The sequence below is a fragment of the Meriones unguiculatus genome, chromosome 1, assembly GCF_030254825.1.
Source record: "Meriones unguiculatus strain TT.TT164.6M chromosome 1, Bangor_MerUng_6.1, whole genome shotgun sequence".
Taxonomy (NCBI): domain Eukaryota; kingdom Metazoa; phylum Chordata; class Mammalia; order Rodentia; family Muridae; genus Meriones; species Meriones unguiculatus.
The window spans coordinates 137,344,181-137,369,504 of NC_083349.1; the positions used below are offsets into that span (position 1 = coordinate 137,344,181).

At 40.1% G+C, this 25,324-nt stretch overlaps 1 protein-coding gene across 4 annotated transcripts in view; it reads left to right on the plus strand.

The window, feature by feature from the left end:
- The window catches only part of Etv1 (ETS variant transcription factor 1), an 87,179-nt gene that overhangs the window by 51,889 nt on the left and 9,966 nt on the right, over nt 1-25,324 (plus strand). For all 4 annotated transcript variants that reach the window (XM_060367327.1, XM_060367330.1, XM_060367324.1 and 1 more), the window contains 4 exons: nt 1,731-1,978; nt 17,640-17,706; nt 19,486-19,556; nt 22,359-22,525. In XM_060367327.1, the coding sequence (XP_060223310.1) occupies nt 1,731-1,978; nt 17,640-17,706; nt 19,486-19,556; nt 22,359-22,525 (553 nt within the window). The remainder of the gene's footprint in view (nt 1-1,730; nt 1,979-17,639; nt 17,707-19,485; nt 19,557-22,358; nt 22,526-25,324) is intronic.

Sequence of the window (25,324 nt, forward strand, 5' to 3'; positions counted from 1 at the left end):
CAGCTGGCCCGAACTCTGCTTCCTTTCCTTGGCCTCACTGCATACCCCAGGCCAGCCCCTTGGCACTTCTTCTTGAACCCACTGTGCAAGAGACCTGTCTATTTTCCTCAGCGGTGTCCCCAGTGTGTATACATTGAACCTCTTTACCTGCTAGAGCCTTTGCCTGATGTCCTCAGCCACCAGGTTTTTTTCCTCTGTCACTTTTTCTTTCCCATTGGTCAGTGGCTCACCAGAATGACACCCAAGCCCTACATCACTGATACAGCCACAGCCTCCAGCAAGAACAACTATGATCCAGGCTGACTCTTGAAAGCAAATGGTTTGCTTCCCCACAAAGGCCTCCGTGCCAGCGTTATTAGCTTCCTTTTAAGGCTTCAGAAAGGAGCCAGCTTCCCATTTTATCTTCAAGTTACGATTTTCTGATTCACTCCTTGACAGTTCTTAATGATAATTTCTGTTTCTTTTTTTGGCTAATGAAATAAGCAAGAGAAGGGGAATGAATGCAGTGCCAGCCAGCCTAGCTGTTTCACAATAGCTGAGTTTCTAAGTTTATTTTGTGCAGGTGTAAGTGGAATTTCCTTTTTTTTTTGCATGGCAGCTGGTACACCTAGAGTTAAGCCCTGGCATGGCGTTTGCTTTGCCATTCATTTGCCTTATTTTCATTTAACATTACTAAAATTAAATGCTAACTTTCAAAATTAAAGTCTCAGGAATGCTTTTAGTTGGGGGGGGTTGTTAATAGGTTAATATTTGCTCATGGATAAAGTTTAGAGGTTATTTTTAAGCATTCCTAGGGCATTTTTAGAGTACTGTTAAATCTTTAATCAGTCCACATCTTTGTGGTTGGTCAATGATGCTAAGGATGGGATACACAGACCAGAGCGGTTACGTATTCAGCCCATCTTTACCAAGAAAGAAGAAGCATCACACCCAGGTCTCTGCCCAGGCCTTAGAACTACCTAATGCCCTCCCAGGCTGGTTCGCTCTAGACCTGTGCAACTGTATGTGTTATCTTCACCTTTGGGCGTCAGCTCTGAATGTACGCAACGGTTGGGAGCTCTTAGGAACCAGTATGGCCTTCTTTGTCTGACAGGACAGAGAAAGAGTGTTTAAAAAAGAGAAATATAAGCCCCCATAATGCCAAGATTCATATCTTACAAGAACACATTGTTCATTGAAGAGTTTAAGGGGCTGCTGATTTGAGAAGAGATTCCGTTCTCTAGCGTTTCCTGCATCGCTGATGGTTATGGAAGGAGAGACAATAAGTAGGTTTTTGTTTGGCTGCTCTCTTTTGTGCAGCTGTTGATTAGTTTGGTGACAGAATTTAAAGAGAAAGAATGCCATTTGAGATCAGGTTCTGTTTTTCCCTGTGTTTTCCCGTGTTTCATTATTTGAGAATCCTTTTTGCAGAAGTTATGTAAATGATCCAATTAGCTTGAAATTGGTCATTTTAGCTGTTAGGGTTCATCTTAATTCAAAACAGCTCATTTTCCCGCTACTGGCAGTACACCTTTAATTGCATGATATGCTGGATTGTTTGCACTGGGTGGATTAAAGGGAGCATACGTCATCATGTGGTTTTTAAATCGTAGCGCTACTCTTCTGAGAAAGAGAGATCTGAGGTTCATTAAATCTGTTCACGTTGGGCCGCTTGGCATTAAACTATTATATCTGTTCTTTAAAGACAATTTTGTGTTACCATTTCATCTGAAACACACTCTCTTCTCCAGATTTCGCCGCCAGCTTTCTGAACCCTGTAATTCTTTTCCTCCTTTGCCGACAATGCCAAGGGAAGGGCGTCCCATGTACCAACGCCAGATGTCTGAGCCAAACATCCCCTTCCCACCACAAGGCTTTAAGCAGGAGTACCACGACCCAGTCTATGAACATAACACCATGGTTGGCAGTGCAGCCAGCCAAAGCTTCCCCCCTCCTTTGATGATCAAACAGGAGCCCAGAGATTTTGCATATGATTCAGGTAGGCTCATCCTTTGATGGAATTATGTGTAAATCATCTTTTTTCACCTCTCCTGTTGATTTGATTAGTGTTGTCAGGCTGGGTGGCTTCTGACCATTAATGTGTGAGTGGGATTATTTTCATTTTATCCTGTTTTTGGAACTTTCTACATTTGAGGGCATGGGTTATCAAATGACTGCCATGAGATGATGACCAAAAAATGGTGTCTGAAAATTAAACCAGTTCAAAGAAAGTACAATTTATAAAATTGCACTTATTCAACCTATAGCAGAAAATTCTATTTTTTTTCCTTGATCCTGTTCTTTTTTCCTTTTCTATTTTGCTATGGTAATATTATTTAGAAACAATGCTGGCAAGGCAATAGTGTTTTATGGTGGACATTTTCACTTGGTAAGTTAAAACAATTATTTGTGTCAAGAATTCCAGCAGTCCTAAAGTAAAAAATCTTACACAATAGAAAGGGGATGGAGAAAAATGCAGATTCAGCTTCTTTCATAGAGTTTAGCTTTGTCTCAGAGTGCTGGAAAATTCTACTACATATCATCTGTCAAAGGAAAGGGTCTTCCTGAAGGTAAGGATGCTTCAAATTGATTCCAAATGTTACTACCTAGTTTTGCCAACATTTAGGTTTGAAACTCAAAAAACTCACTTTTCCCGCTATAAATTTGTGAAATTAGGACATAAGCTTTTTATACTTCAGGTATTTTGAAAACCTGTGTGAAGTAAAAGGTAATGTTTATAAGGAGGATACCTCACACCTGTAAATTTTTAGTCCTAACATTATTGTAGCTAGGCCCACCGCTGATTTTGAATGTGGATATACTTGAGTGCAATCCAATTTCCTTCCATCTGGATCAAGTGAATGGGCATCCTTTATGAAAGAACTATTGTAACAACTGCCCAGTTCTGCTTAGGGGCCAGAGAGCTGCTTCCAGGTTTTAAGTCGAATAAAACCTGCTTTACTGTGAAGGTCTCTTAGAGCTCAGCTCCAGGGAGCCCTGGGTCTTAGAGGCTCTCCCACTGGAGCCATCCTCACAGACAAGAAGGTATAGGACAAAGGGCTTTGGCTACTCTAAAGTGTGCCTCAAAATTGTGAAAACACAGTAATCTCCCAACAACCCTGAATTTCCTGTCCTGCTGACTCTCCTAGGGCCTGAGAAGAGTCTTCCAGGCTTGGTTTCTGGAGGACAGAACATCTGTTTGTGCGTCCACCTAGGTCTAGAGGGAAGAGAGTGTGGGACAGAAGGAGCCATCCTTAAGATTGTGTCAGGCCTTGTTGGTCTGGGGCAGCACTGGGTGGAGGGCGGGGGAGGTGGGTGGGCTAGTCTCTGCAGAAGCCTTCGTTCCAACCTGTTCCACGGCTAGTTTTTAGAGGTTTCCTTAAAAGCTAAGTTTGACCGGGACTTCTGGGTTGTTTTCAAAGAAGAGAATGTATCAATTTAATTGACGACTTACAAGTTAGAAAAATAAATAAGTATGCTGAATGAGGGCCTGCATCTTGGGAACTTTCTTGACATTTTTCCTAGTGATTTTGAGTCCAGAGCCTCTTGATATCTGCTCTCGCATCTCCATAATTAAATACCTTGAAAACCCATGGACTTTACTGTGGTAGGAAGCATTTGTCTCTATGAATTTCAAATTCTTTCAACTGCTGCTATGCTTATCTCTAGCCGTTTTCAGTGGCTGCAGCACAGTTTAATTCATCAGTGATTTAAAGAAACTACAGATGGAAATTGTACAAATTAATACAAGTAGTCAACCAGTGGGATTTGTATAATATGCTGAAAATTTTCTGTTTTTACTGTTTTTAAATACATAATGCCCCCAAAAAGAGTAACATGAAATCTTTTTGTGATTCTCTGATTTGTTCCACATGTATCTTCTTGTGTTTATATTGCAAACACATGCATTTGTAGCATGAAATTAGGCACTTATACTATGTGAGCCAATCAGGAAGAGATTGCAGGATTCTAATAAGACAAAAATTTAAGGGGTGGATTTGTAAGAGTCAACTGCATTGCCTATGGGCCAAATATAGTGTGAATGTTAGAGTCAGTCACTGTGTGTGCCTCAGAAGCACACCTTTTGCCACTAAAAAATTTGAGGCAACTGTCTAGCATCCTATCTTAAAAGTGTGGGTGTCTTTTCTAAGTGTGCCATATGTCTTCAACTGGCTTGCAAGATACCATGCTATGTTTGAGAGCTATTGATTTTATGGTATGCCCTAATTGTAATTGCTTTAACATGACATACTTCTTAACCCTAATTTCAGTTCTGCCTGTAGGATTCAGCTGTATTTGAATAGTTAAATGGTAAAGACTGAAAGTCTGGGTGTGATTTAAAAGGTAGAGCTTTGGGATATGATTTAGAAAATCTGCTGGTATCAGAATACATTTTGCTGCTATGAAGTTGGCCCTTTGGATATGTCACACACTGTAACCTGAAAGGATGACCTCTGGACATTGGGTTTGTTCTCAGCTCAGCTTACCTGAGAGCATCTTCAAACAACCGGTCAGGAGCACAAATCTGTGTATCATGAATTCACTGCTCCCTTTTTTTCTTATTGGTTTTGAACCAGTAGCACATCAGGAAGTACTTTATGTGTGATTTCAAAACAATACAAAAATGCTTTTCTAAGTGAGTTAATCTAGAATCTGTACTCTAAAGTTATCATTTCAGAGGAATTCCAGGGTACTTTATTGCTTAATTCAATGTACTATAAATGTTGTGACAATAAAAGATGTCTTGAAAGAGAAAAGACAGCATGATTGTGCTCTAATAAAACCTGACATTAATTATGACATGGGAAATGGAAGGCCTATTAGTTATAATTATAATTACAGGAATGCAATTTCAACTGCCGAATATTTAAGATAAAAAATTCAAAATATTATGTTATTAGAGTAGAAATCTTTATTCAAGGGATGAAAAGGGGGGGAAAACCTTGGATCAGAATATACAGGAGAGAAAAGAACTGGACAGTACAAAGCCAGTTTGTTCAGCCATTCATTGTAGCATAGTCGCATCATGATACTATGTTGGAAAGTTGAGGTAGTATGTCTGCTCTGTTAATTGTTTCTCTTCACTAGCTGGATACTGCTTTGTGAAGCACCACACAGTCTTTGTTGGTTAGTTGCTTCTGAGATTCAGTGTGTACACAGCACTCATTGGCCAAGTGACCACCCGCAGTTAGGATGCCTGACGTGCCTCATTTGGAAAGTATAGAACAGTTCACCTAGGTGCCCCCCCACACTTTAATGAGCTCGTTTGTCCATTTCCATAACTGTTTGTGTCACTGAAGAATGCCAGTGAGGCACGGATTTTACCTCTTTATTTTTGAAACTGTCTTGCTTTTGTAACCCCAGTTGGCCTGTTCGTCACTGTGTGGAGAAAGTTAACCTTGAATTTCTCACAATCCTTTTATCTCAGCCTCTGGAGCACATAGCAGATTATCAGACCTCAAATCCTTTAAGATTATGCTATATGTCCTTTTTTGTCTCTTTCTTACTTTTTTTTCCCCCTCTAACAAATTTATCTCAAACTTTTTTGAGACTGGGCCTCACAGTGTAGCCCTGCCTGGTTTGGAATTCAATATGTAGCCAGAGAAGTCCCTGAACTTGGAGATACACTTCTCCTGAATGCCGGGACTAAAGGCGTGTGCCACCTTGCCTAGCTCCCCAAACATTTTTAAACACTGTTTCTCTGGGGCTGGAGAGATCACCAGTTGAGAATGCTCACTCCTCTTGCAGAAGACCTGGATTTGGTCCCCAGACCCTACATGGCAGTTCACGAATGCCTATAACTCCACTGCTAGGGGCGCCAGTGCTGTTTCCTGACCTCCGCTGACACCAGGTGCACAAATGGTAGGTGAGCATACATGCAGGCAAAGCTCCGTACACATAAAGTAAAAACCAGTATTAGAAAAAAATGAATTTATCAAAGATTTATCAAAGGTTATTAACTCATTGTAAAGTTCTTCTGGCAAAATCTTCATAATAAGAAGAAAGACAAGCACATTAGTAGCCCAATAGCTACATGGCCTTTGAATGAGAGTTGACTTTGAGCCTTCTTAGCAGACTTCACTGTGTTATTTCCCTATCCTCATACCTGAGGCATACAGTTGAACCAGAACACTTGAAACTTCTGTCAGCTGTGACCACTCTACACGAGCAAGCTTTGCAGGTCCCGCAGTAGCTGAAACAGACACAAGAAAGAGTACCGTGTCCCTTCTTTCATTCATTCCAAACCAATCTGTTCTTCACCTCAGCAACCTCAGGTTTTCCACGTATTTTATGACCTTAGAAAAATGCAAAGACTTACTTTCTGCTGTTAGCTAGTAAAAAATATAATGTGTACGCAGAGAAATGGGAAATGATGACTTGTGTCTGGTGGGCCTCTGACGCCTTAACAAAGAGCTCTGAGCCCTCTTCAATTTCTGAAATGGGGCGAGAAGTGAATTCTTATGTCCTGAGCACGGTCCTGTGCTAGTAGATGTGATCCGAAGCGTTCGGATGGACAGCAGTAAAGCGAGTCCTAACTGCCCGGAGTGAGCGAGGCTTGGGCTTTCACCCACAGAGCCCAGTTTTACATTGAATCTTAAGGATGAGAAATTAGGTTTGGCAGTAAGAACAATGTACCTTTTTTTTTTTCTTTTTTTCATTTCTGCAGACGTACAAAGCCTTCTTTTATGTCTTTGGAGATGAATTGTCAGCAACTTAATCCATTGATTATACATAAATTGCCAAAGGAGGGAAAAAAAAAAAACAGTAAATTAAGAAGGTTAAAACTACTCATAGTGCATCTTCAAACGTGACTACTATCATCTGTACCCACTTTAACACTACCCTAGAACTCTGTCATCAGTGGCAGCAAGCCTCACACAAACAACTGAAGAGGAGGAAGGGTTTATTTTGGTTCAAGCCTCTAGGGATCTCAGTCCATAGTCCTTGGCAGTGCTGCCTCTTGGTGAAATAAAGCATCATCTCAGAGGGGAAGTATGGGAGAGGAGGAAGAGGAAGCTGTGATGCTCATGGCCCACAACAACCACAAAGAGATTGGGGGAGGCAGGAGACCCAATAAAACCTTCCCCGTTTTTTCTCTGGAGACTGAGAAGTAGCTGAGACTTCCTCCAATTCCTAATTTCCACCACCTCTGAAACAACACTAACAGCAGGAGACTAAATCTTCAATACTGGGTCCATAGGGCACTTGTGTCTTCCACCCATAACACTCGAATATACTATCTTTAAAAAACAACTTATTATGAACTTACAGAAGGAGACATATATTCTTATTCCATTAGCAACTCAGTGATGTCATTCTGAAGACACTATTTTTCCACTTTTTGTTATTCTAAAATCCTAATGAGAATTGGGATTCCATTTGGACAGTTAAGTGGGCGAAGAGCTGGGGTATGTTTCTCTGCTATGACAGTCACCACATCCTTCCTGATGAACACCTTCTCTGGTCAGCTGCATGATTATCTCAGTTCACTTTCTCATTGGAAGAATGGAACACTTAAAATAGGAAAAGCCACAGTATCCAGAACTTTTTAACTCTTTAAAGAATTATGGAGGTTCCTTCATTTGTAATGAAATTACACTGTTCACCACATTTAGAAGGAAAATACAGGTAAAGCATGTTTAATGTGTTAAACTTCTACAGCAATACTGCTGAAGAGCAGTATTACAGTTTGCCTATCTCTGTGCGCCTGTGACTGACAAGGAGCTGCAGTTCATGACCACTGCCCAGAGTCTCAGGAAAGGATCCAACCATTTATCTCCAACCCGGGAAATGATCAGCATTCAAATTTTGAGTTACAGCTCCTACTGAACGCATGTTCTCTTGCACCATCAAAAAATTAAAGTTAGGTAGGTCGACTGTGTTTCAGTATTAAGAACTGAACCCAAATCTTGAATCAACTTGCAAATATTTTAATGTCCTTCTCCAAATAGCTGTTAGGCTGTATCCCATGAACTCTATTAATCAGGTTTTAAATGTTTGGAGTTATGGGGGTTATTCAGCATTAAATTCAACATTACATTCTTAAAAATATGAAATAATGCTCTCTCTGGTGGCACATGCCTTTAGTTCCAGCACTCTGGAGGCAAAAGCAAGCAGAGATCCAGGAGGTTGAGGCCAGCCTGGTCTATAAAAGAAGCTCAAGGCCATCAGGATTACATAGTGAGACTTCTTCTTTAAAACAAACAAATAAACAAACAAACAAAAAACAAGCAAAACAAAACCAAAAACCAAAAAAGTATACCACTTAAAATGTGTGTATTTATTCATTAGCAGCGTTCCATATGGTGGTTATCAATCATCTTCCCACGTGCCTTCTTCAATTATTTAAAATTTGAGGCTCCAAGATAAGGCTGCAGTGTTGATTTCCAGCATTTGGCTTGCCTGATGTTAGCGGCTGTTAGTTAAATGCTGAGCTGTCATAAGGCCCCAGTAGGAACAGATTTGAAACAGCCCGCCCTGCTTCAGACTTCCTGTGCCCTCTCCAGGCCTGGCGTTGCTTCCCTAACAATTTGCTCAGGTGTGTGCACAGGGTCTGTTGACTGCGAATATGTTCCCACGTGGCTTCAAGTCACCCGAAGACAAACACGCTCTCTTCCCTCAACAGGAAAAGCCCAAGTTGCAGCTGGCTAACAAAGCACGCAACTCTGCTTGGTTAGCACCAGGCCTTTCCAGCTCTTCCCCATGATTACTCAGACTAGATGATTTTGAACGCTGCCATTTTTTGCAATCTCTAGTGCACCTGTGACTACGGTTTTATAAGCTCTGGGTTTTTGTACCTGAGATGTGACACTCCCAAAGGCAGAGCTCTGTTCGATAGGAAGCATCGTTACTTAAGTAAGGCCACGTTTATTTTCATTGAATACTGTGGCTTGTTTTCCCTCTCTCCTAACTTTTAATGCTGTTGCTTACAGAAATGAAAGCCGAGAAGCACTTGGGAGCTATTGATTCTTTGGAAGACGTTAACCTCCCATCTGTTGCCCTAGCATCCAAAGATAACTTTCTTTCACTCAACCCAGTGTTTAGGGAAAAGTAGTCTGATGCTCCAGGTGCTGCAATTGTGAAAAGTGACAGTGGTATTTACCTAATTGATCTCATTATTATAATAGTTGTCATGGATCGGCCTCACCATTTGACTCTGCTTTTAATGGCCTTGCCTGCCTTGTGTGGGTTTTTTCCCCATTTGATTCTGGTTAAATTAGCAACTCTCCCAAACCACGATACTGGTGTATGCTATCAGTTTTTCTAAGAAATGCTTCAATACACTCTGAATCCACAGTTACTGTAAGTGGCCTTGGCGAGTGATTTGATTTGAGAATTGAGACTGCAGTCTGGATTTACTCTTTCTGCATTAACACAGGTCAAATGGACAGGGACTGCATTTTAAGTCAGTAATGGAAGGCTGAAGGCTGTCTTAAACCAATCATATCAGTTTTACCCATGACTGATTGATCCCTAGGGGCAGAGCCTTGTAAGCATTTCTTTTCCATGAATGGACTCCACAGAGCCTGGAGTTTCATTCATAAAACGGAGACTGAAAGGAAACACACACACATCCACAAGCACACACATAGCCTGGCTCTCTGGAATGTCATTTACACAGAGCTGGGGGGTGTAGTGTTCCATCAGCTGCTGCTTTGGCCAGTTGACTGGAAGTAATGATTAATGCCCATTGGTCCCGCCTGGGTGTAACCTGACTCCGTTTATGGCCTTCCAGAGTCCCTAATGTATGTAGAAAGAGAAGGCAACATTCTCAGGTCAGAAACGTAAACAGGAACTGTGGTCTGAATTCCATTCAAATATGTCATCTCAGCCAACACAAAATATGCGTTTGTGTAACTCAGGTTTTACAGGCAGGAAAGGGGGATGGGAGAATCATGTGATTGTCAGTTGTACTAGCCTGGAAAAGAGACCCGGACAGGGGTGGAATGCACTTTTATAGTGTGTAATTTATGGTTTATTTTTCAAACAAAACAACCAGGACATTTAGGCTTTAAGTTGCTTACCATCAGTGGGTGAAATGAACATATAACTGTTTTTATAACTGGAATGAAACAGCTTAAAGACCATTGGCTACATCTCTGTGTTTGGTTGTGTGTGTTCAGCGAATGTGAACAAAAGATGCAAAAGATTACCTTGCTTTCAAAACAGTGTGTGTGTGTTTGCGTGTGCAAATTTGTACACTTGAGTGTAAGTTTTTGAATTTTAAATATTCTTATCAAATGTTTTGTAACTCAACTATTTCCATACTAAAAGAAGTTAGCTAGCTAAGAGGAGAAATGTGCTTCATAAATATTTTCATCTGGGTAAAATGCAAATAACTTGAAATAATGTTTAAACAATCTGTGTTGGGTTAAATAGATGCCTACTGTTTTCACTGTGTGTGTACGTTTCTATTGAACTGCTTTCGGTGGTGCCCGGTGCAGGTACATCTCATGAGGGCAGGAAATTCAAATACATAGTAAAAATAATCAAAAAGCAAAATAGAACTGAAAAACCAGCAATCCTATGGTTCTGATTATTTAACAGGCCTCTTTTAACTTTGATTTTTGAACTCTTTCTATCTGGCTCCTCTTTGCGTATGAGCTCTAAGAATTTATTGCTTTGTCTACCCGCTCTGTGTTTTATATATGTCCAGCATTAAGTGGTAAAACCATGCAGTTGATGTGGTATTGGAGAAAATACCACCTCCTGGGCCTGATGTCTGTTCACCATTGGTATCACGTGAAGTGAGCTTTGTGGTCCCTTTTCGCTCTCAGTTTACCTACCTGCAAAGTGAGCCTAGTGATTTGTAAAGATTAAACATGCTCATGTTTGAGAAGTGCCTAACAACAGGTCTGGCACGTGGTACAGGACCAGACTATAATGCAAGACATTCACTGGCATGACTTTTTGTCATAATTTCTGTAGAATTTTCAGAGATTATGAGTCCTTTAAAAAGGTGCCATAAACTCATACTTGGGCTAGAGAATAAGATGAAGTGTATGAGACAGTCTACTGAAGTCAGCACATATAAATCCAGTATGCTGTGTCTGACATAACTCAGGCAAAATCCGTTACTAGTTTCCCTTTTTTTTCGTTGTTGGAAGCAAGCTGAACAAATTATTCGAATATGGTAAGAATCCCAGGAAAGACGAAACCAAGAGGAAAAAGTCTGTCATAGATACTTTCCTTTCAAATCATACGGAGTCCAACAGGAAACAAATTCAGAACAGACTGGATACTCAGTATCAAATTTTCACTGCAGAGCGCTGTTGTGAATCACTGGTCAGCTAATGGCGTTGGTTCTCATATTTACTTTTAGTCGCGAGTGAAGTGCCAGACAATGGCAATATCCAATAGATATCCCAAATCATCATGAAGCTTGTGCCTTCTGCCACTTGAACTTTATTTTTGAGTCTAGCTAATAAAAACCACAGACCTGTAAAACTTATGGAATCCTGGGGTCAGCATAGTCATAAGCTATTTAGGCCTCCTTGTGTTTTGTATGTGATACTGTCCAAAAATATCTCAGGGACTTATGAGAAAGGTCTGTAGTTTCAGAAGGGGAATTATAGGCTGTTGCTTGTTACTATGCTGCCTTTATGTCTCTGAAATATTGAATTCACCTCTCTGCAACATTCCATCTTTCCTTTCTTGGTTTTTCTAGCACTGTGATGGCTAGGAACGTTTGTAGCCTTCTCCCTCTTTTTAGAGAAGAGTCTGACAGTGTAGGTTTAGTTTGAGATTTGCCCTCATAGTTTGCTGAAATAGAAATATCCCAAGCACGGGGGAAGCAATGCTAAATTCATCATTCCCTTCTTAAACATTAAGCTATAGCCAAATCCGTTCCTTTCTTCTTAAAGATGCATTTATTTTATTTTATGTGTATGAGCGTTTTGTTCCCACAAATGTCTATTTTGCTCCCACGAATGTCTATGAGCCTTGGACCCGGGGAGAAGAGGGTGTTGGATACCCTGAAATTGGAACGATAGATAGATGGTTGTGAGCCCCCACTTGGGTGCTGGGAATCAAACCTAGGTTCTCTGCAAGAACATAAAATACACTAAACAGCTGCCACTGAGCTAACTCTCCATCCCTTTCACCACCTCTTCAGACTTGTGTTGGGGACCTTCCTGGCTGAGAACCAGGAGGTCCACAAAGCCTCACTGCCGAAACTCCTCCTCCTTTGCCTTCTTTCTCATGTGAATCTGGATACAACACTGCTGGAACTTCTTTTGGACTCAATAACTTGCAGATTACCTCAGTACATTGTGGGCGCAAAAACATCTTTTTTATGACTGTGTCTTTTAAGAAACTATAAAATGTAGTTTTCTTAATTAACTATGTACCAAATTCATTGCACATCAAATGTAAAAGCAGAGTTAAAGAGTAACATGGGTGTTTGGGTATTTACATTTGTACCTGTCTTCATGAGGCTTGTGTTATTTATGTCCTGGACTCCCTTTGGGTTTTTTAATGTGATACGTGATATTAAAGTAAAGTGAGAAGAGACAAATAAACCCAAACCGGTGAAATGACATTTGGAGAGCTGAAAGGTATGAATTAAGTTCTAATCGTCATCTTTTCTTGAGTCAAGTTGGTGTCCTAAGTTGTTAATATCACTTATGTCAGGATATTTCTGTTTAGTGCCTGGGCTTGAACCATGTACTTCCTGCACGTAAGACAAGAACTCTACCACTGTCTATCCCCAGACACCTCAGGATTTAAAAGAATGATTTTCAGAAATTTGTTAAATAATAATACTAACAAAAAGTGTTAAATCTTCCAGGTTTGGCATTGAAATACACACACACACACACACACACACACACACACTTACAAATGCATTATACTTTCAAATGTATCTTTTACCGAATATATCATTTTGGCTCTGTATATTTATCATTTTAAAATTTCTCCCATTCTCCAAATGTATTGAACAGATCTTAGCATGGTGGCTCATTCTTGTGAGCCCAATACTGGGCAGGGTCAGTCTAGAGGACAGAATGAGACCCTATTTCAAAAATGAATGAATGGAGGGATGGTTCCACGTGGACTTCATTTAGTCACATCACTCCTACAAGGAGTTAAAGGATACAATCAGGCAATTTTTGCATTCTAATTTAAATGAAAGCAAAGGCACAGTCCGGAGCCACTCCTCGTTCACCAGGCTTTCTCAGTTACCTTAAAACATTTGAAGCCATAATTAAGTTGTACACTGATTATTACTGCAGGATTCCAGCCAGAAGCAAACATAAAGGAGACTCCCTTTCCCACCTCCTGGTTCATTTTGTCATATGAGATATTCTCAGTTTTACACACTATTTGATAACAAAGCAGTTTCAGCAACCACTAAAAATGCCCTAGACAATCGTGACAAATCTTTCCTGTCTGGGCCTGATGTAGCTTTTGGAAACTTATACAAATGATACCCTAAAGAGAATTTTCATTTTGTACAACTGAGCAGCAAATATGCAAATCAAAGGAGTGCCTGGCATATTACATGTGCAAATTCAAAACTGCACTTTGTGGTCAAACCTTCGGTAAAGCTTCCCAGATCTGTACTGTCTGTTCCTGCACAGCTGTACATTTGTCAGGCAAAGAGGGAGAGAGCAGCTGTTTTAGAAGTTTCTTGCACATGTATCTTGATATGAAGCGATACTTTATGTATCACTTTCATTTGATACCTTTAGTAGTGACACTCCATGAAGCCTACCCCAGCCTGGCAGTGGAATTAGAGTGCTTTGTTCCTACCCCACCCTTGCATCGAAGCCTCGAGATGCCAGCAGCACTTCGCTGCTTTGAATTTTTACAGCATATTAGATCAGCTTTCATCACCACAAGAGCTCATCTGTAACAAATTACAGGCGCTGTGATTTCTGTGAGCTGATTTGGTCAGCACTAATATCGTGTTTTAGAACGCTTTGATCCACAAGTTTCTACATCAATAAAAATCCTTTGTCCTAAATTCAATTTATATAATCCAATTTATAAACTGACTTTTAAACTTCATAGGCCAGTGTTATTTAAGAACAAACATCAAGGGTTAATATTGGGGGGAAAAATGAAGTTCAAAGATAGATACTCGAGTATTTAAAACATCTGATGGAAATTCTGACTTAATCATAAATTCATGACTCTTCAATCAGTATATTTTAGATACCATAGATTAAGAAATAGATTTACAGAGACTATTCCAGAATAACTTCACTAGTAACCAACAAATGAACTAGTTCATGGGACTTAAGAACCAGAAATCAAGATTCTGAAGTACGTAATTACATCCTAAATTCTTATTGTCTGCAGGTCCTACGGAAAATATTACATACAACCTTCTCCATATGCTCCTCTTAACAATTCTTTTTAAAGTAACAGCAGCACTCCCATTTTACAGATGAGAAGGTTGAAGAAAGAGCTGTTAGCTAATCTATGCAAAGCCACATTCCCATGAAATGATTTGTGCCTACTAGGTGACAAAGTGGTAGTTGGCGATCACTGTGCCGGGTGGGTCATCCTAAAGTGATAACCGGCGGATGCCAGATGACAGGGCGTAAGCCTCCTGCCATCCTAGCATGCTTGCATAGGTCAGCCTACACACTGCTGTTGCTAGCGCATTGAACTTCCATCTACAAGTAGCTGGAAGGCTGTGCCGCACCTCCGTCCCTGTCACCAACGTCTGCCTTTGAAGTCACCACTTAGCCAGTTTGGATCTTAGTTGAGCATTTAGCAAAAGTTCAAATGTAATGCCAAATCGCACCAGTTGGACTTTTTTTATTTTTATTATTATTATTAGATAAGGTAGAAATGAAAGCAGCAGGCAATTTAATTAGCAGTAATTTTTCTGGGCAAGTCATTACTCTGATGAACTTCAGAGCAGTGTTTACGGCCCTAATTCACCATGCTAGTCATGTGATTGAATAATCACGTTGGAAATGTTTCTACAATTTGATTAGAGTCTGACCCACTCTGATAGTCATAAATTAACTGGTATCACTTTAGAATAATATGACTTTAGTTATTCTATGTGAATAAACCTCCCAGCTCTGTCTTTTATTTAATTTTTCTCTGGCTTCTCTGAACTATATAAATGGCATCCATTTTAAGGGCAGACTGGATTTCAAAATGCTAGCCAAGGGCTCGCTTTTAAAACCTAGTTGTTAATTTTATTTGCTCTCTTATAGTAAATGGTAGGAATTGGAAAAGCACATTTTTCTCCATAAATTGCTACTCATTCTCTTCTTTGAAATGTAAATCACACATTAGTATTTTGAAAACTGTAATGAAGATCTGGCCTGGGCCTTACTGTGTGCAAATTTTAGGAAAATCTGTTTGAAATATGTGAAGAGCTAGAATTTTTGAGGAGCGCTATAGCGTAAGGGAAGCACCAGGGGCAGCGGCTGCTTCCTAGATGCAGAAGAGTGAGACGAACTGTACATCAAATGTCTCTGACGTGGTGTCTGCTGGATCCCACGAACTGTACAGCACGGTAGAGCACGCTCTCTAAGGACCCTTCTGTGTGTCCTCCTTGCCCCTGTTTTCTCTCCCTCTGGGGTAGAAAGTGTGCATTTAGCCACACCGACATGGAATGGAGCCTTTTTCCTTTAGCTGCCTCCAAAGCCTCCAGCTGCTTGGACAACCGAGCTCCAGGTGTGCCGCGGTCAGCTAGGGTGTTTCGTGGTGTGGTGTCAACATGAGTACAGCGAGACTCTCCCTCTGAGCAGCTGTTGCCCCGACTGCCGTCATTAACACTGTCTCCTCCAGGCCCAGCTGTTTTGAGGGACGTTATGCCTGGCAATAAATCAGAACACCATTAAAAATTAATGTGAAGCTCAGTCATTAGTTTAAAGTTGGGATAAAGTGGCTTGCTAACTGTTTGGCCTATTATCAGTCCTGTCAGGAAAAGGTTTTCCTTTACTTCACAGACCAAGAGTTATGTACTATATAATAAACTGCATAAATCATGTTGTAGAAAAATGTGCATTTGTAAGATTCACACTATCTTCATCACATAAGCTATTATTTCTTATGTGCTTTCACTTCATGCAAGTATTTAATTTTGTCTGGCTGAAGCTAAAGGTTGAACCTAGGGTCTTGTGCACGCTGCAAAAGGATCCTACGACTGACCTACCCTCCCAGCCTCTGACCTCCTTGAATTTTTGCTTCTTTGTTTTGTTTTGTTCTTGTTTCTGTTTTGTTTTCTTGTCATTGTTTTTGAGACAGAGGCTGATCTCAAACTCACAATCTTTCTTCCTCAGCCTCTTGAATACTGGTATTATAATGTGTACCACCAAATCCACACTTTAAAAATGTTATTACAATTATGGCTTTCTGGTAAAATGTTTTAGATTTAAACCATATGGGTTAAAATATTTCTATGTCAAAAATTGCTTATGTATTTGTTGACATTAATCATTAGATCCAAAAAATTATCATTTTTCATCAGAACAAGAAAAAAATACTGACTTTGAAAATGGAAAATTCTAGACCAAGGGAAAAGCCGGGCCAAACAAAGGATACTGATTATCTATTGTTACAATGAGTGTGTCGATGAATAGGTCTGAAGAGACAGCGCTTGTCAATTTATTCCTTAAGGGTGGTATATTAATTGAAAGGAGTGGGAAGAAGGTGGTGTTTTGTATTAAATAGAACATTTGTAGTATACATTTAGGGGTTTTCATGTTGCTAAAAGAAAAAAAAACAGTAAAACATACAAATGCTATAATTGACTTGATCTCAAGTGTTTACACATTCAAGAGTAGGACTTAGTTCGGGGATGAGAAACTTTCTGTTCTGAGGATCTTTAAGAGGATAAAAACCTCACTCAGAAGAAACTGGTAAAATAAGGGAAGGCCCTTATGTTTTGGATTGCCGTGCATCTCTCTCTGGTTTTGAGTGAATCTGCCCTGTACCGGGAGCTGTCAGGGAGCATCTTTCAACACTGTATTTTCTAGAAACACAGGTAAAGAAAGGTTTGTCCAAACTTAGCTTACGTAATAGTACGGACTTGAATTTTAATCCTGTGTCTCCTGGGCCATATCTAGTTCCGTTCTGACTCAGCATTGAGTCAGGCTTTGTAGCTAGCCACTTCTGTTTCCTTTTCCAGACCCCTAGACCCTGTGGGTGGAGCCTCTTAGCACAGGCATTGTGAAACTGCTTATTGTGTACTGTTTCTTCACTGACTGTGAACGTGATCTATATTCTTAATAAAAACAAAGAGCCAGATATGCTGTTATCTGAGGGAGACAGTTCAAGACCTTAAAAGGCTCAAGATAATTTATGACATTTAATTAGTCTATCTTTTCTTAGTAATGTGAAGTCACCCATGGCCGAGCCTTTCTCTGAGGTTAGCACCATGGCCACACAGAACGCGGCTGGATACATACATGAACTCCACGTGCCCCTAAACACATTGGTGTGGTACTGTCAAACTTCAGCCAAGTGGGGCTGGTAGAACTGTGTTGGCCTGCATACTGAAGAGAGTCAGCCTCCACTGTGACACACTTAGCTTTCATTTTCTGGAGGCCCCGCCGAACATGCTTTCCATGTGCTGACAGACTCGATCGTCGGGATTCTTGCTCTCTTTGTTCTTTCTGTGTACTTTCTGCCTGTCCTGCTCTGCTCACCTGCCTTTCTCTGACAAATTTTGTTTCTTCTTTCAGAAGTGCCTAGCTGCCACTCCATTTATATGAGGCAAGACGGCTTCCTGGCTCACCCAAGCAGAACAGAAGTTAAGTTCTCCATTTTGTAAAATTCCTTATACGTAATATTAGAAGTAATTACAAATTCCAAATATGGACACACTTATTCATTTATTGTGTGCTTTGGAAAAAAAGCATTTATGTTCGTAAAGCATTATTGAGAAGAACATTTGTTTGGGGAATGGGGATGATCAATGGCTGAGTGCTTAGGGAACAATACCCAAGGCCTTGGGTTCAGTACCCAGCAAGGCACGATAAACACATACCACGCTCTGTCGTCTGAAAGTAAAGGGTTCTCTTTTACATTGTACGTCTTAGTAGCTAATGCTTGGTTGAAAGCATGAGTCTTTTCTGCACAAATCGCTGTGTTCTTCTCTCCCAGCCGACAGAGGTCGTTCAGCTAGAAACTGCTCCTTACAGCATCCATACCTTGCTGCACGCTTCTGACACACATCTTACAGAATAGTCAGCTGAACCTAAGCCACAGTTTGAAGTAAAACATGGTAGATTGATTTTTGCCTTTCAGTGTCCTGAATTTTGCACCATTTGGAAAAGTCATTATTAAGGATGGGTTCACATAAACTGTGTAGAGAAGGAGTTTTTATCTCAGGTAACCACAGTGGGAAGCTCTGCTTTAAAGACGTTGTCATCTGCAAAGTAATAGACAAGAAATGATTAACTGGATATCATCTTCTCAGAGGGATTCCTGGAACTATGTACATGTTTCTTAAACACCATGTTTCTTCAGTAAAATTGCCATAGATACAACCTTTTCAGTTAGGATTAGTATTCATGATTTTATGTGAATGATATTAATAGACATTTAAGTGATAGCAGAAGTCTACCTGAGAGCAGAAGTTTTGCAGTGTAATTATTCTTGCTGATGTTATTAAATTATAAACCTAGCATAGAGAACACTGTATTTGAGAAATAAAGCTATGGTTAAATTGTATGAAATTTCTTTCTATAGCTTAAGGTGACAATTAGGTGAGTCCAAGCATATGTAAAAGAGAAAATAAGGATGAGAAGATATCAGTTTATTTTTATTTTTTCTGTGAGCTGAGTTATGTTACAGAACAAAACAAAGAAACACTAAAACCCCCTTTCTTCCTCTCTTGGCTAATAATCATGAAATGGGGTTAGAGATGATCCAGTGTGTGAAGGTACTTGCCATCAAACCTCACAAGCTGAGTCCAGTCTGCCAAATCCACCAACTCAGGTGGGAGGAGAGAGTCCAGTCCCACAAGCTGCTCTCCAACCTTGAGGCCCACGCTGTGACATGCTTTCAAGGCACACACACAAAGTATAATAAAAATTACTTTTAAATGAGCATGTTAGCTTTCTAGGTTTTATTTCTACAATGAAGAAAAGGGTAAATTCAGAGTGGAATGAACAATGCCAGAAATCAAGGACAAGACCAGCAATTGACCTTAATGACTCTCATAATGAAAGGAGAAGCCAGAAAACAAAATGATGCATTATTAAGCATAGGTTTGCCAATATTTTTGTGAGGTCTATAGTTAGGTCAGCACTAACAAATCTCTCATGTTTATATATCTCTGTGCTATGGCACCCTTCTAAATTGGAATGCATTAAAATCATTCAGTCCTCAAAGCAGCTTTATTATTCTCATTCCCATCTGATAGAAGGTGAAACTGAGGCAAAGAGCCAAACTAATGTGTCAAATATCAAAAGGCTGGGAAATGGCAGAGTCACTTCCCAAATATCTTTTGTGTCAGTGTGTGAAGAGCTTGTGAGTGCAAGTTCATATTCTGTCATTAATGAGCGTGTCCTGTTCTCCTCCCACAGGCTGCATGTTTGAAAAGGGCCCCAGGCAGTTCTGTGATGACACCTGTGTTGTGCCGGAGAAGTTCGATGGTGGGTTTTTATGAGTGGAGACTGCATTTTCCTTTTCTGAAGGCAGTTAACATGTGTACCTGGAGCTTTCTATACACCATTTATCATGCGCTAAGTACTAGTGAAGTTGCTTAGCAGTCCCTTCCCTCACCCCTCCCCCTGTTTCCCTCTTCCCTATGGTTCCATGAGAGCCCTTTCTTGGCGATGGGAAGTCCATCATTGTTGCTGCCTTGCCCCGCTGAGCACATGCACCTCCTTGCTTGAGACTTATTGAAAGCTGATCCTGTAATTAACAAAGCAGAACAGAAAGCTTGCTACAGTGGAAGCGCTGATGACTAATGCGGCCCCTTTCTTTTTATTGTTCATGAAAAGATGCATTATGGAGCACAGGAACAACGTAGCTGCCCATTGGGTCTCCTGATTACTTGCCCCCACACCCACCAAGGAAGACGCACATCACGAATGTAGCATTATGTCCTAATTGCTTAAAAGGCAGTTAGGAAAGCATTACCTTTTAAATATCTCTCACTAGTGCAACGAAAAGGTCCCAGATATTACAAAAAAAAAAAAAAAAAACTGTCAAACTAGATAACATCTCCTTTTCTTGACAAGCGTAGTGGCAAAAGCCTACATTTACAAGGGAGCTTGGGGGAAGAGTGAACGGTTAATTCATTTAGTGGCTCTTCGGAGTGGTCTCCATAGTTCCTGCTTTGATTGTCAAACAGGAAACGAGCAGGGGCCCTCTGATTAGCTGATTGCAAAAACTTTGGGGATCTTGGCTGTAATGACTTGGGTGCTCTCGGAGTTTTTAATTGTCATGATTTAAACAGCAAAGTGCACGCTCAACCTCGTAATTACTTGCCTGTAGGCTAAGCTCCCAAGCCTCTTGCTGCTCCTGTAGTTTTTGGAAAGGATGGTGAGTTGTAGGAAAATCTATTTCCTTGGCCTCCCAGCAGATGGCTAACCTTATCAAACCCCAGAGGGGATCACGTTCTTTTGTTTCTCTCTTCTACAGTAGTGGCTTACACCCCTGTTTCAGAAGTGGGAGTTGTGTTAACCGCCTTATTTGCTCACCATCACAGCTCTTAAAATTCAAGTTTTTTTTCTGCTGACGAACAAGCTTAAAAGTGCTGTTTTGAATGTCCTTTCTTTGTTCCTTTCACTTACAGTGAGTTCCACATTTTAAACAATTTTAAAGTTAGTAAGAGCCTATAAAGAGAAACATTGTCTTAAAACTATGGGCAAACTAGAATGCTGTGCTTAGGGGAGTGGCCGAGCTTGTGCGCGGTCTTTGACTTTAATACTGCAACATTATATTAAAGAGAGCATACGTCTTGCAGTTTTTAAGTATTAGAGGAGCAAAGGGGATTCTTTTTCTCATGTGGCTAATGAAATAAGTCACATTTACAGGTAGCAACAGTACAGAAACTACATTTAACAAATGGTCACTCTGTCTTCATGAGGATCTTGCCTCCGTGGGAATAAAAAATTGTAAATACTAGAGGGAAAAACATGAAATGAATAAAACCGACTTTGAATCAACATGAAGATATATTCCTGTATCAACTGGTTAAGAACAAAAGGATTTTATGATTTCTTTTTAGTGGCTATTGGCTGAATAACTATGTGCATTTATTTGGCTTTTTAAAGTATTGTGTTTTGTTTTGTTTTGTTTCTGGTCATGTGACATGGTATATTTTTACCTACTGACTCCTGAAAAATTTTAGAAAGCTTGTGATTTTATTTATTTTGTAGTTCACACTTAATGTGAATAGACCTATGTGAATATATTCTTGCTGAATTTTCTTCAACAAAGAAGAGACATTCACATACTAACCTTAGCGAGGCAGTGCACTTTGCAGGCAGGTGCACGTAGTTCTGAGTAGCGCGGCTGGAGAGAGAAGGAAATGACTCATGGTCAGAACACCAAGTGTTCTGTTTTGTTTTCTTCTGTTTTTAAAGCCAAAATAACTGTGTAGCAAAAGCAGTGTTAATGCCTATATCCATGCTAGAGTTTATGCTTTTCTCTATATACTAGGTAATGCAGCAAACTTTTTTTTTTTTGGTTAAAAAATATCTATTTTAAAGAGTATTCTGCTATATACATTCTTAAGTTGGCCTAAAAAAAAAAAACTTGGTTAAATGAATAAAATGCAGTAAGTTTCATTCATTAGGAATATTGTTTTATTTATTGCCAAGTGAAAGAAGAGTAGCTTCTGGAGGAAAGTAGATTAAGTGGAATGCTGCTGCTGACTCCCGGAAGAGAGAGCTGCCTAATTCATAGAAAGTGCAGGTCATACAAACTTCATGCTAAATTTACCTTGAAGTAGGCACTTTTCAATAGTTTGTCATGTGAAGGTCAATAAAATATTTGCAAATTAGTTGGTAGAAATTAATTTATACAAATGAAATGCCCAGAGCTTGAAGCTGATTACTTTCTCTTTAGTGTTGGGTAGAGCTAGAGAAATGGTACTAAGGAAACAAATGACCATGATTGGGCATGGTGGCTTGTAAAGACAGGAGTGAAAGGAAGACAATTTTACTCGGTTTCTATAAATAAATGATGTTTATGAAGTTACTCTTTACTGGTGTGCATTTATATTAGGAGAATACATAGGAGAATACATATTGTTATGTTGTCTGCAATTTTGTGTAGATTGTTGGTTTGCATTTAATCATTTGATTATTTTAAAACTATTTAATGGTGCTGTTACAAAACTCATGAAGTGATTGTGCTTAACCATTTTCATGATTGATTCAGTGTAAATTTTATACAACTGATGTACTGTTGCTGATAATATATATATTTTTTTAATTTTGGAGACATTAAGCAAGAGCCAGGAATGTACCGGGAAGGCCCCACGTACCAGAGGCGAGGATCCCTGCAGCTCTGGCAGTTTTTGGTAGCTCTTCTGGATGACCCTTCAAATTCTCATTTCATTGCCTGGACTGGACGAGGCATGGAATTTAAACTGATTGAGCCTGAAGAGGTTAGTCTAGTAGAACAGGAAGGAGAAAACCAAAATTTTCTATACTATAAACATTTGAATTGTATGTTTAAAAGGTATTTTAAAAGTTTTAAAACTGTATAGACAAATTTTAAATTTGAAAGTAGGTCAAAACAGAGTAAAATAATTTCTTTTGTGCTCTTTCCTGTTGAATGCAATAGACTCCCTCTGTTTGCAACAGTTTGCATCTGTTCAGAGGGCTGGCTTTGCAGTAAAGTCCTGGCTTCACACCAAACACACAGAGAGGACTCAGAAGTGGGAAACGCCATCGCTAAATGTTTGGGTGTTTAAATTTTGTAGTATATTTAAAGCTCCATTTGGCATTAAAGAAACGTTGGTTTTCTGTAGAGGTATATAAATGATGTAAGTGAAGAACCACAAAATTATGGTGCAGGCAACATAAACTCATGATGCCTAACAGAATAATTTCAGAGCCCTTTTACTATGATGGGAATGTGTGTTCCGTCCTCATGGAAGATTTTAGTAATCAAAGCAAGACTTGGACTGGGGAAGTTCAGCATGGATTTATGTCAGTTAAACAGGCATTTCCCTCCACCTGTGAGTAAAATAAACGGAGCAGAAGCAGAACATTTCACTCTTGTCATATTTGTTAGAACAGGAGGCATTACTGAATGATGTCAGTAACATTCTCAGAAGAGAGCACAGTCTGTGAGTGAGTTCTTCATTCAACAGCCCCGTGGCATTTACACATCTGAGCCTGCATACAACAATGGAAGCCCTGACAAGATGACCAGTTAGTGCCATCACATTCTGAGTTTCTGTGATTATTTAAACGAGAGAAAGATATACAAGCATGTCTGTTTCTTAGAACTGACATTTCAACAAGGTTACTGTCGCAGATGTACAAAGTCAGAACCAAGACCCAGTAATTCACTCAGTCGACTATTTGCAAATGGTAACTTACTCAGTAGGAATTGTGCAATAGGCCTGGGAAGTACCGTGCTTCTTCTGCACACACAGGAGGGCTTGACCTCTGTCCCCAGCAGCCACGCTATGAGCCACGCAGAGCAGCACATGCCTTTACTCTCAGTGCTCTAGGGGCAGCACTGGCCACCTGGTCTAGCTCAGTCAGTATGTGTCAGGTTAGTGAGACTTTCTCAAAAGACAAGGTCGAGAGTGATTGATAGAGACAGCTATCATCAACCTGTGGCATACACACGCACGCACATGCACACACACACCACCACCACCAAAAATTAAATAAAAAATTAAAACGTTAAAGAGCCTATTTCTTATTGCTGCCTAGCTCGTTCTTAATAATAATTTCCATCACACAATGACTGTGTTGTCTTTTCAAGTCTCTTCTTTGGAAAGGACTGTGAATTATTTACCGTGTGGCCCACAGACCCTCTCCACCCTCCACTCTGTAACAGCTCTTTCAATGGTGGCCACCGCAGTCCATGAACGATGTCTTGGAAACCACCACGTTGTGCTGCTCACAGCTTTTACTTTCTCGTGTTTCATCTTTCTATTTAAAATGATCATGAGTGAAATTGCAGATCTGCCCTGCTTATCTGCTCAGTGTGCTTGGATAAGGAGAGCAAACACAGGTCTGTCTTTCAGGTATCTGAGATAATGCTATAGTATTTTCAAATTAATCAGTTATTCCAGGGAAGTGTTCCCAGACACGTCCTTTCACATAGCAAGTCACGGGCAGGATTCCATGCCAGTCTTTTGATGATGTGCAAGCTAGCTGAACACCAGGAAGTCAGATTGCCAGGCTCTCTGTCCCATATCCAAGCATGACCTGCCCCAAGCAAGGTGGCGGGCTGGATGATGTAGGTCACTCATGAAGGATAACCTTGAGTTCAAACACCAGCACCCAAAAGATATATTTATTAATACAATAAAACAAATAGGTTGTACTTAAACTCCTAAACCAACTCACTCAACACACTTGACAGTAAGGGTGAATGCCATGCCACTTTATGGAGCTTTATGCTCCTCCCTAACAGTGTATGCTCTCATTCAAAAGCACATCATGAGAAAGTCCCTGGAAGTATTGTCCTCGTATTGAGACTCCATGTTGAAAAATGTGCCTTAGCTTTGAATACTCTATGTATGACTTTGGTGGCACTTACGGGGACCAAGTTGACTTAGTTTTTGGGTGGCTTGGAAGTTATTTGTGCTTCCTGTTAATTTTAGGCCTTTTTTTCCTGTTTTGTGTAGGCATATGGTTGTCTACTTTTTTTCTTTTTTCCTTAACTTTGTTCCAGTTATGACACTAAATAATTCTATGAACAGACTTTTTCATGTATAGACTAATAATCCATAGCACTGAGACTTAGTTGTCATTATAAGAAGCACGCTCTTAAAGCCAAGCCCTCTCTTATGGTATTTGCACAATCATGACACTCTCTCCAGAGATTTCTATGGTGCCGGCTGGATTCTACAACTTCTTCAACCTAATCAAAAATCTTTTAGAAACTTATAAAAAGTAATTTATTTCCTTCCCTCCCTCCCTCTTTCCTTCCTTTCTTTTTTCCTTCCTTCCTTCCTTCTTCCTTCCTTCCTTCCTTCCTTCCTTCCTTCCTTCCTCTCCTTTCCTTTCTCTTTTCCATCAGGGTCTCATAGCCCAGGGCAGTCTGGAACTCTTGATTCTCCCGCCATAACCTTAGTCTCACAACCTTGGGTCTCAGGTCCTGGAATTACCAGCAGACCTCACCACGCCTGGCTTTTATTTCATATTGCCACTTCTCCCTACTCTATTCACTATTCCTTAGAGCATTTATTGTAAAGTTTGTGGAAAATTAAAACGTA